Below are 11,527 nucleotides of genomic sequence, written 5' to 3' on the forward strand. Positions count from 1 at the left end.
GTTCACTTTCCCAAGCTGACAGGCAACCCCTTCAGCAGTAACAGGGCCCTGGGGCCTCCAAGGGAAGGGATCCCCACCCTTGGTTTAGCAAACCTGAGATAAACCCCCTCCAGCCAGGGCAGGGGGGCCTCCCTACCCCAAACCCCTTCCTTCAGCCATTTTGAACACTGAAAGACCTTGAGGTTCTGGAGGACAGGGCTATCTGTTACCAAAAAAACCTCTCTGTACATCCTAGTGAAGCTTCATCTCCCCTTAAAATTAAATATAATTTAAAAGGCCATTTCAGGGGTTTGTTGCATCAACACCCAGCCTCTTCACAGGAGAAAAAGCCAAGGCCTGAAGGCCAGCCAGAGAGCCAGGCTGCAATTCCTCGAAGTAGGCACCAGGTGTCGCTGTGGGCTCGTTGTCCCGGCTACCCCCCAATTCCAAGAACCATTTTTTTTTTCCTCCCCCTTCTCTCCCTTTCTCTCTCTCTCTCTCTCTCTCTCTCTCTCTCTCTCTCACTCTCACTCCCTCACCCCCTTGGTTGGGCTTTGCCAACATATCAAGATGCGTTTCGCCGGCTTCCATCACTAACCTCCCGGAGGTCATCAAGCCAAATTTATGAGTGGCCGCTCGAGTCACGTGACTCTATTTAAGGCTCCCTTATTTGGGAAGAGCGCATAGGATAAAGAAAGAGATATCTCCACCTATAAATTGTGCACTTTGGAGAACAAAAAACCCCTCAACTTCAAAGAGTCACAAATCACCCTTAATCAAAAAGGGTGCAGAAATTTTTTTTGGGCCCTCCCCGCCATGAGCTCCTACGTAGCCAATTCATTCTATAAGCAGAGCCCCAATATCCCTGCCTATAACATGCAAACTTGTGGGAACTATGGATCGGCCTCAGAGGTGCAGGCATCCAGGTACTGCTACGGCGGATTGGACTTAAGCATCACTTTCCCACCGCCTGCGCCTTCCAACTCTCTCCACGGGGTAGACATGGCTGCCAACCCCCGGGCTCACCCCGACCGCCCCGCCTGCAGCGCCGCGGCCGCTCCGGGACACGCTCTGGGCAGAGATGAAGCGGCTCCTCTGAACCCCGGGATGTACAGTCAGAAGGCGGCTCGCCCAGCGCTGGAGGAGCGAGCTAAGAGCAGTGGGGAGATCAAAGAGGAGCAGGCGCAGACAGGGCAGCCCGCCGGACTGAGCCAGCCACCGGCCCCGCCACAGATTTACCCGTGGATGACCAAACTGCACATGAGCCACGGTAAACTTTAGGACTTCATTTTGCGCGCTCGGGTCCGCCTGGGTTTTATAGGCCATGCGGGGCAAATAAAGAAAAAAAACCTGCGGCCATAAATTTTACGATCCAGGCATCAATGGCTCGTAAAACTGTCCACTAAAAGGCTTAGAGGCTGTGTGCGCCCAAATTTACGACGACATAATTGGATCATAGGAACAAAACGTGTATAAAAGGCAATATTCAATTTTTGGGGGAGAGGGAGGGAGTTAAAAAAATAGAGGGATCTGAAGGGTGAGGAGCGCGGGGCTCCAGAGCGGGGATCCCCCCGCGGTCCCTCCTCCCTCCCCTGCGGAGCCGGCTCGGCCGCCGCTTGCCGCTCCGGAGGATTCCAGCGACTCGGGAGGGGCGGGAGGGGGCTCCCCGGTGCTCGGATCTCGAGGGTGCTTATTGTTCGGTCCGAGCCTGGGTCTCCCTCTCCCCCCCACCCCCTCAGCCCCTCCGGCTGCTGAGTGAAGGCTGCGGCGGAAAGTTTCCTGCCTGGGCGGAGGCGCCTCTCCCCGGGCCAGGCTGGGCTGGGCCGGGCCCGCCTGCGGCCCGCCGGGCCTGTCCTGCCCTGCTCGCCTCGTCTCCCTCTGGCCGCGGGTGGGGGCCTGGGCTGGGACCGGGACGCTGGGGCGCTGCACGCTATTCACCCCTTCCTGGCTTGGGGGGTTTATGTTCCAGAGACGGACGGCAAGCGGTCCCGAACCAGTTACACGCGCTACCAGACTCTGGAACTGGAAAAAGAATTCCACTTTAACCGCTACCTCACTCGCCGCAGGCGCATAGAAATCGCCAACAACTTGTGTCTCAACGAGAGACAGATCAAGATCTGGTTCCAGAACCGCAGGATGAAGTGGAAGAAAGATTCCAAAATGAAAAGCAAAGAGGCTCTCTAGAGGCCGCGGGGAGGCCCGCCGAGAGCACCCCGAGCCCGCTTCGGTCCCCGCGCTTTTCCTTTTCCGTTTTCCTCTTTCGATATTTTGGGGCGAAGGGCGGCGGCTGGAGCACCGGCTCCCGGGCCTCTCAGACAAAAGCTCTTTCCCCCTGGCATTCCGCATCCCCACCGACCCCAGGCTCCCGCGGGGCTGCCCGGACTCCCTCGGTTCTGCTCCGCGCCGAGGTCCTAGGGCAGGCTCCGCAGTGGTTCCCCAGAGGGCTTGCGGCGCAGGGGCTGGTGCCGAGCGAACCCGGCCTGGGCCGCCTCGGGATCCCTGCCTCAGCCTGGCCCGCCCGAGTTCAGGTGGGCCCTGCGGGGGCCTCAGGCCCCTGCGCCCGGACCCTCTGGCCTCGCCCTCTCCTTTGTTCCCGGTTTAGGCCGACCAGGCGGCTGCGGGCTTGGTGAGAGAACGGGTGTGCCTGGCCGAATCTGGCACCAGACTCGGGGTGCTTCCTTGTAGCGACTAAACTGATGTTCATTTTTAAAAATGATTTGCATATGAAAGGGGGAGATGACTGAACCTCTGCCTAGGGCCCCCTCCATTGCCCTATGCTCTTCAAACCTGCTCCCCCACCCCAAAGCCCGGGGAACCTCTCCAGCCTGCACTCTCTGCATGATCTCTCAGGCCCCCAGCCTCAGGCCGCTAGCTAGCTCAACTATTGGGGTTCTCTGCTACTGGACCCCAGCAAAGCCCCTAGAGGCTCCTGGCTGCCCAGTAATCCCTGCCACGAGTTTCTGTGCCCTTCTGCCCATCGCTGTTGTCCAACTATTTATTGACTCCAGGTCTTTCCTGAAACTATATTTTGTCATATCAAATAAAGACAAAGAGAGAACAGGACTAAAGATGCAGTGGTTCCTCTCTGTTTGGGGGCGTGCATTGGGTAACAGTGTCTAAATGGGCTGGGCTGTGGGGTGCTGGGGGAGGCCCACAGGCTTTAAGCCTCTCCTTTACAAGACTTTTTAGGAGCCTCTAGGAGTATGGAGAAGAGGGAGGTGAAATAGCTCCTTTCCTGATCACTAGCTCCAAGGAGGACCTCTGGGGAAAGGGGAGGGCACGCAGACCACCTGTACTGACTTTTCCCGTGTTGTGGCTGTCCAAGGCATCCAGGCCTCTGCACCCACTCCCATCTTGGCTGGGTGGATCCGAGGCCTCTAGCCTGGCAGCAGCCGCCACTGCATGCCAGGGCTAATCTGCTGGGACCAGGGACTGGTGGCTCAGCGGTGGTGCTCAGACTCAGGCCCTTCTAGGCCTATGAAGATCTCTCCCTGGGCTAGGTGGTCCTTGGGAGGTGGGGGGACTCACTGTCCAGAGAGGGAGAGCTGAATCCTCAGCTTAGGGGTCCATTGGGTCCCCAAAGCATCTCAGTAAGAGTTGGTACCGCTTGGAAGAGGGGCACTGGGGGATGCTGGAGGAGGTGTGTGAGCTTTCTAAGTTACCAAGGGAGAGGGGAGCAGCGGGGCAATCCGCAGTGTGTACCTGCCTGGCTGGAAATGTTCAGACTGTCTTTCCCACCTCCTAGGGCCCAGGGCTATGCGGGACAATTATCTGGGAAAGGAGTTGCATAGACCAGTGCCCGAGTTGCGTCTGTTTGACATCATTTATCTCCGTCTCTGGGATTTTGTGTGGAGGGGGAGGGTGGGCTAAAAGGGAAAGGGGGGGGAAGCAGATAATTCAGGTAGTGCCTGAGGCTGGTCGAGGCCCTCTCTGCGCTGCTCCCAGCTCCTGCCCTGGGCTGGGGGAGGAAGTACTTTACAGGAGAAACAAATGTGGGAAGGGTCCATAAAACTTTACTGCATTTCCTCTCCTGCCTCCCACAGGGTGAGTTCCTGGAGCCAAGCCTAGGCCCCCCACACTGGGGGCAGTTCAGGAGTTGAGCGTGAAGGCTGTTCCAGCAGCCGAGAGGGAAAGAGAGCAGAGAGGCTCTGGGGAGGGGCAAGGGGAATATTTATGATTATTAATGCTGATGCTCCTTGGATTTATTATAAGGACTGACTTTCCTGCATCCCACCGCCTAAGCTGCCAGTCTGCCTTTTTTTTTTTTTTTTTTTTTTTTTTTTGAAAGACCTAAGGGCCTGGTCTCACCCCATCACTGGAGGTCCCAGCACGTGTTTATTGAAATGCACCCATGGCTACGCCCTTCCCCTTCCCACTGCACTCAGGCCAGGTTAGGGCGCTTGCTCGTAACGTCTCTCCTCCCCTAACGCACAGCAGTCAGCCCAGCCCAGCACCAACGCATCTCCTCTCTCGAGCCCCCCCTCTCTCAAATAAAATGTGTAATTTTCTTCAGGGAGTTATTTTAATTTTTTCTCCATGCTGAGTAAAACTATTGGGTGAGTGGTGAAGCGTGGAGAAGCACTGGCGTCTCCAATGGGTAACAGTTAACTAAGAAAGAGGCCGTGGCGCCCACCATCACCCGCCCCAGCCTCCCTTGCTGCCAAGGCCCCGCGCTTCTGGCCCCAGGGGACCCATTGCCCCCGGCGGCGGCGGGGGGTTGGGGGAGAACCCAGAGTTTGGCCAGGGGTGGGGGCAGTGTGGCTTGGACCCGCCTGGGCAGGGCGCATCAGCCCCCGTACCTGACTGCTTCCTTCCCCTGCAGGCTTGGGCCTCTCTTTCCCTGGAGGAGCTGGAGGACTGATGCGTCAGCCAGCCCCGGGTAGATGCAGCCCTGCCAGGTTTCGGCCACTGTCACAGCCTGCAGGCCTGTGCTCAGGCCCCGGGCTCTGCTTCAGCGGCATCAGCGGCCACAACCTAGGCAGAGGCCACAGACCGACTCCCCTGCAGTGGGAGTGGGTGCGGCCCAGACCCTTGCTTTCTCCCTGAGCAGAGGGCTTCTGCTTTGGAGTCTGGGGTGGTTCTCCCACCAGCCAGCCTCCTGGAACAGCCTTCAAGTACCAGGGTTTGGCTTTACTGAAGGGGACAGTGGAGGGGCTTCTGGGTCCCAAAAAGAGACCGTGGAGCCTCCTTCTCCACTTTGCCCTGGAACCCACCCTCTCTGGCAGCGAGAAAGAAGGGGAAGAAGCGTGACTTACCTTCCCGGGGGAGTGGGAAGAGGGGGACACGGCCCACTCCTCTGAGCAATTAGAGGAGAGAGGAGGAAAAAAAAAATAGGAGGAAAAAAAATATCAACGCGACCTCTCTCGGAGGCGACAGGTCCTTATGGAAATAAGTAAGTAAGTAAATAAATAAATAAATAAGGATCCACCCTCTCCCCCCTCCCCACCCTGCAAGGGGGGGTGGGGGTGGGGCAAAGGACCAGCACAAGGGCTTTTTAGTGTAACTGAGCATTAGAGAAATAGGCACAGCTTCTATGTGAATTTAGGAGTTTGAAACTTTTGGAGGTTATTTATGTGAATGGCCCGAAGGCAAGCCCGTGAGTGGCTCTTGGGGGACCACGTGATGTCATTAAACCAAGTTTTATGGTGTAGGGAGAGCTGACAAACCCACAATATATTTACATCATATATAATCTTAACTGTCCAGCCACGCAGCTGCTGGTGAGGTTTAATGCTAGGACAGAGGGCCTGGCAGTTAGAGGGGATTACGGCGCTGGGGATGATGGTGAGAGAGGTTACATCTTCGCAAATGAATCCCAGGCGAACGCTGTAAGTTCATTTTCTCTCTCTGACCCTTTCTCCCATTTACCTAACCCCCACCCCCCCAGATAGGAGGCAGTGCCCACTCATTAAGGGGAGGGGAAGCGGCCCTCCCCAGACCAGGCTGGGAGAAGAAGAGGAGAAGCCGCTGGGAGGTAGGAGGATGGGGGAGCCGTCCTCCCCACCCCCAGGCCCTCCAACTGCAAGTCAACTGGGGTAAAGAGAGGCCTGGGTTCTTCAGAGCTTTGCCTGACCCCCCCTTCTCCCTTCTCAGTTGGGAAGAAAGACAGCCAGCGGCAGACACAGGGATGTTTGGTGCTTGTAGGAGTGTGTAAACTCCAGGCGCAAGCGCAAAGGGCCTCTGGGGCCCTTGTTCTGGGCAGGGGCCAATGCAGCCCTTGGCCAGTGGCCCAGAGTCCAGGCAGGGCCGGCAGCTGGGGAGGGAAGCAGGGAAAGAGGGTTTTGGGTCTTCTGAGCCCACAGGCTGCAACCGGAAATGGCAGAGCATCTTAAAGGTGGCCAGTGGAGCCCAGGGGTCCCTAAACAGCCTCCCTCTCTCTCCCCTTACCACCAGGCCTGGGTGGGCAGCTGTCCCAGCCGCAACAGTCTGGGGTCTTAGTCTGTCTGGGGCCAGTGTGGTCTCATGTCTCCCCCTCCCTGTAGCTGTCGGGGGTTTTCCTGGCGTTCCCTGGTGATGGCCTGAGATGAAATGAGGCCCCCCTGGAGGCCTAGAGACTCCTGCTGTGAGTGGAGTACAAATGGGTGTGAGAGTGGAGGCAACATCTTTTCTGGGCTGGCCAAGAAAGCCCCCCAGCCCTGAGGAGAGTGGTCTCTGGGGGATGGTGCCCTGGGGCCAGACTCAGAGGGGGCTCCCTTCAGGTTTCTAGGAAGGCACTGTAGAGGCTTCAGGCGCAGAGGCACAGGTCCTCCCCACCTGCGAGTGTGTACCCTCCCCATGCGCCACCACCACCACCGGGAGCTAAGTCAGGGCTTCATGGGAACTCAGGGTCCCTGAGGGGACCAGCCCAAATTGCCAGGAATTCCAAACAGGGTAGCTTCTCGTCCAGGCCTTGAGAAAGGGGAGAGGAGGGAGGGGCGAGCAGGTCTGCAGCTCTTCTGCGCAGGGGGAGGCACCGCCTTAGGGGCGAGAGGAGTCCCCAGAGTGGAGAGGTGTCACTGGGGAAGGACGCGGGTGGCATGCCCCTGCCGCCCAAGGGACTGAGGAAGAAGCAGGAATCAAGCAGAGGCGGAGCACCCAGGCAGACTCTCGCAGGATGAAGGGGGGCAGAGACCAGATCCAAGGGGCAGAGCCCCACCGCTCTAGGGCACTGTCTGCACGAGGAGCTGAGGCGTGCCAGTGCCCAGGTGGAGAACTCCCCGAAAAAGCCTTCCCTCCTCTCGAGGTCTCAGTCCTTCACCAGCTGCCCCCGACCCCCGAGCCTTCCACCGCTTTATTCCCGGGGAAGCGAAGCGTTGGGATCAGAGCAGATTCTCCGCAGTAGCCTTGGGAGAAGTTAACCCAGAGTCTCCCTTCCTTGCACCCGCTCTCCTCAATCCTCCCCTCCCCGCCAGTCTGATTTTGAGGGTTTCTGGAAACTTTCCAGCCAAACAGCAGGAAGATGGGAATTTCCCTTCTATAACTTGACTCTTCCCCTCCCTCCGGCCTCCCCAGGGTCTCGGGGAGCGAGTTTAAGAGTCTTCAACGAAGAATTTAGCCAGGGCTGCAGTCCCACACCCAGGCAAGACGCATCGCCTTCCCTGACTCCGGGCCAAATCTCAGCCCCCTCCCCTCTGCTCTGCGTAGCGAGGTGAGTGAGTGTGTTTCTGTTTTACAGATTTAACCGGGCGTCTCTTGGGGGATGGGGTGTTCTATGACTTTCTTGTCCCCTTCTCTGTTTCTTAGCTCAAAATTCCATTTAAATATCACCCCTTCTTCCCACCCTAGTAATCATAGATCGTCCTTCTTCTCAAATAATTGGCCTCAGCCAGTTTTATTGCTCTTTTGTAGGACAAATACAAATGGAAGTAATACAAACCGGCCCCGAGATTCTCGGTTTTCCCCTCCCCTAAAGGCCGAATTTGGGGGTGGGGGAGCGGAATGGGCGGTCCATCAGGTGTCAAGGCGCCCCAACTAACCCGGAAAGCTTTTAATTTTGTTCCTAGGTCTTTAACCCTAGAAGAGGTCAAGCGACCAATCAGAAAGGCGCTAAGCAGGGTCACATGGCCTCCACCAACCAATCAGCCAAAAAGTACTGGGGTCTCTGTCTCGCCCTTCCCCTGGAGTCCTCTTCCTCCCTCCCCACCACCTTCTATAGTTCCTGCATCTGCCCTGTCTCTGATTTGAAGAGTTTAAGTGAGGGTGAGAATATTTTAGCCCCCTCCCTCTGTCCCTGACCCAGCTCTGGGGAGTCTTTGGGTTGTGTCCTCTAGTTCTAAGAAAGTTGTACCTCCAGGTCAATCTCAATTGTACAGGGATCTGAGGTTATGGGGGCATTCTCTGCATCATTCCCATGGTCTCCCCTGTGTTCCTACCCAACACCCCGGACTTTGTAGATATGCACTTTACATTAGGCTACACGTGGACTGCAGCCCTGAATTCAAATTCTCTGATTAGTTCTTAGACATTTACCTTGCACACATTTTCATCCTCTGGATCCTCTTGGGGGCAGGTGGAAGAGACCTCTTGATTTATCTTTCTGGACATGTCCCAGAAGACATTAATTAGCTTTAACCAACTGCCTCTGGCATGGTTGAGGAAGTGAGCAAAAGCGAAGACTTTGAAAGCTGTGTTTGGTACCTTTAGTTTGTTCAATAACTTCAAGCCAGTTGAAAGAATGGTTCTGGAAAAGGGAATGAGCCCAGAAAACCAGAACTCTTCCCCTTTCTCATCCCCATATGAAACAGTTGATAGATTTAAGTCCCCTTCCTTTCCATTCTTTTGACAAGATCTAAAGGTGATGATGATAATGATGATAGTGATGTGATGAGCCTTTGTCCTGGCCAATGGCTATCAAAGGACACAGCCACTGAAAGTGTGGATTGTGATGTTCACGCTTACATAGGTCAGGTCGGAACAAGCAATGGGTGATAAACTATTTCTGAGCAAGAGCATCTGATGGCCCAGCACATGCTCATGTGTCTCCTGAATGCTTGGGCTGAGCCCTGAGCCAACCCACTTGCGGGGCCAGACCCAGGCACTTCTTCCCCCACCCCCTAGTCTTCAAGTCTTCGTTCCAGGGTTAATTTTCTGATTGAGTTCCCCTTCCCTTCCCTCCTCCTTCTATCTCATGTCCTCCTTGAGCTGACTGATGAGCAGGAGTTCTGATAGCTTGGGCCACCCAGACACCTGAGGCCTCCTGGGGGCTGTGTGTCAGGGGTGCCAGAGTGGGAGGGATAGCCCAGTTTGAGCCAGGCTTTGTCAGCACCCTCCTGCTAGTTTGTCTTCTGAGTGGGGCTGATCTGGGGATGATGCCACAGGCCAAATGGAAAGGATTAGAATGAGAAGCCAGAGGGAAGGCAGTCCTTCTCAGAAACCATCGCACCCCCACTTCCCACGTCATCTTCAACCCCACTGCTCCACTGACTTCCTTCAGGAGTTAGAATTGGAGCACGCAAACTTATTTTTCCCTGGGAGATGGTGTGGAAGTCTTGTGTGAGGCCAATTCTCACCTCTCTCATCCAACTCCGAATGGGTATCTCTTACTGGAGGTTGCAGAGCCCCTGAAAGTAAGGGTGGAAACGCAGGGGGGATTGGCTGTAATTAAGCAGGCACTGACAAGAGAGATTTTTGTTTTGTTTTGTTTTGCCTTGCCCCTTCTAATAGCCAGGTAGATTTTCTCTGTCTCTTTGACACTCCTCCTCTTTGTAATTGCCTTGGGCTGAGTTTCTGAGCTGAAACATCCTTGTCCTGGGCTTTAATTCTGTGTGTTCTTCTCCTGGAGAGACAAGCACTGCTTTGAGCCTCCTCCTCCTGGGACTGAAGGCCTTAGAGGTGGAGAAGGGAGAGAATCTGCATTCAAGACCCCCAGCTAGGGCTTTGAGGCTTTTTGAGATTCAATTTAAAGAAGAGGCCAGCTGCTAGAGGGCCTAGAAAACCACATCCCTTTTATTGGGTTCTTGTAATCCAGAATGGTGTGTCTGTTCTGATATTTCCCTTCGCGGCTTTGATGGGCCTCCAGGAGCCCAAGGAGTCTGGACTGAGGAACTGAGGTGATGGAGATATCTTTGTCCTTGTGTCCTAGAGAGGAACCCTGGGGTCCATTTCCTTCTCCCATTCCTAGGAAGAGTCTCTGTGTGGGGATGGGGGTGGGGGTGAGGGCGGGAGGAAGATGAAACTTTGGACTTAAGAACGTTGGGCTAGGTTATCCTGAACTCTGTTCAGCCTCTGATGACCAGGCCTTAGAAGCCACAATGAGAGTCTGAATAGAAGGCTCTGGGCATGCTGGGGAGCCGGTGCAGGAACGAGGCTGCTTTTGTACACGTGACACCAGTGCAGAGAAAGTTCCACCATGAACTGCAGCCCCATATGAGTGGGGTGGAATGTGTGGGCTCGGTTGCCTGGGATCCCGCCAGCACTGCATGGGCCACAGCTCTCAGAGTGGGTGGAGTGGGCTGGGTTCTGCCCTTGAAAGATCCCTGTGTCTCCCAGGCCTGGAACACCACCTCTGAACACACAACAGTATAGGTATGTGCCCGTGGTGGGGTATGAAAGCAGTGAGAAGCCCAGGCTGGACACAATAAACCAGCCTTAAGCCAACTTCCCAGTCCTTGTCCTGCCCCATTCTTGCCATCAGCCCAGCCTGGAGACCATTCATCCTCCCCTCCCTATTCCTGTCCTCAGGCCCTGGGCAACTGTTGAGTTTCCTTCCTTCTGCCTCCCTGGAAAACCAGACCCCTGGAGCAGCCCCTACAGATGGTGGCAGCTAGGCTCGTGGTGACCTTTAGTGTCCTATTGGCCTGTTGGGTTGTAGGGGTTTGGAGGGCAATGTGGGCCTCAGAGGCCAGACCCTTAGCTGGTCAAATCTCCCTTGACCAGCTCTCCAGGCTCAAACCACACACGTCTCAGGGCTGCTGCTTCACTCAGATAGTGGAGAAAAATCTCGTCTAGCTAATATTTCTTTAAAAAGTCAACTTTCTGGGTGGAAAATCCAGTGTGTGTGTGTGTGTGTGTGTGGAATGAAGGAGTAAGGGTCAGGTCCCTCGTTTTAGATTGTATCTCCCCCCCCCCCCCCCCCCCCCCCGCCCAGGGTGGAGGATGGGGGCGTGAGCTGAGGTTTTATTGAGGGTGCTTTTCCTGTTGGGAGTAGAGACGGGGTCATAAAAGCCTAGAGGAGGCTGTTTTGATCTGGTGACTTCTCAGGAAGTAGCATCTGAGCTTTTGCTTTGTAAATCACTCTCCCCCAAGCTAGCCAGCTAGATTGGATTGCACTTCCCCAAGCCCACCTGGGGCCTTCCTTACCTCCCTTTCCCCAGGAAAGCAAAGGAGAAAAATCAAAAGAAGTTCAGTCCCCCCTACCCCACCCCAAATCCTCTGTCTCCACCAAGAAAAGGGCTCATTGGTGAGTCTTCTCCCTCAAAATTCCAGATGGAAATATCATGTCCCCTTTCATTTTCTTTTGCCTGCACAGATCTTGGTCCTCCAACCCCTCCGTTGAAAAGGAACTAAAAAGGCAGTCAGCCCCTAAGCCTGAGGGTGGGTACTGTGACTCCCAGGGGCTCTCCCTTCTTCT

At 55.5% G+C, this 11,527-nt stretch overlaps 1 protein-coding gene, 1 long non-coding RNA gene and 1 other non-coding gene across 3 annotated transcripts; all 3 read left to right on the top strand.

The window, feature by feature from the left end:
* The first annotated feature begins 721 nt into the window (after positions 1 to 721).
* On the top strand, positions 722 to 3,047 carry HOXC5 (homeobox C5). The gene is made up of 2 exons (XM_003126202.4): positions 722 to 1,249; positions 1,949 to 3,047. The coding sequence occupies exons 1-2, from the start codon at positions 796 to 798 to the stop codon at positions 2,161 to 2,163; spliced, it is 669 nt and encodes a 222-aa protein (XP_003126250.1). The 5' UTR covers positions 722 to 795; the 3' UTR covers positions 2,164 to 3,047.
* MIR615 (microRNA mir-615) lies at positions 1,624 to 1,711 on the top strand. Its single transcript, NR_038610.1, has one exon. It is a non-coding gene; the product is annotated as a microRNA mir-615 (primary transcript).
* A 2,688-nt stretch (positions 3,048 to 5,735) lies between the features above and the next one.
* LOC146403197 (uncharacterized) lies at positions 5,736 to 11,279 on the top strand. Its single transcript, XR_014803278.1, has 3 exons — positions 5,736 to 5,807; positions 7,471 to 9,053; positions 10,906 to 11,279. It is a non-coding gene; the product is annotated as an uncharacterized LOC146403197 (long non-coding RNA).
* Positions 11,280 to 11,527: the final 248 nt, after the last annotated feature.

The sequence above is a fragment of the Sus scrofa genome, chromosome 5, assembly GCF_054392235.1.
Source record: "Sus scrofa isolate SSC_HxYL_T2T_F1_AM1 chromosome 5, Sscrofa_HxYL_maternal_Yorkshire_Landrace_v2.0, whole genome shotgun sequence".
Classification (NCBI taxonomy): Eukaryota; Metazoa; Chordata; class Mammalia; order Artiodactyla; family Suidae; genus Sus; species Sus scrofa.

Excerpts from the sequence above, each read along its gene's own strand:
- HOXC5 (XM_003126202.4), top strand. The coding sequence starts at position 796 with ATGAGCTCCTACGTAGCCAATTCATTCTATAAGCAGAGCCCCAATATC. Across the intron at positions 1,250-1,948 it reads CAAACTGCACATGAGCCACG|AGACGGACGGCAAGCGGTCC; the intron begins GTAAACTTTAGG and ends TTTATGTTCCAG.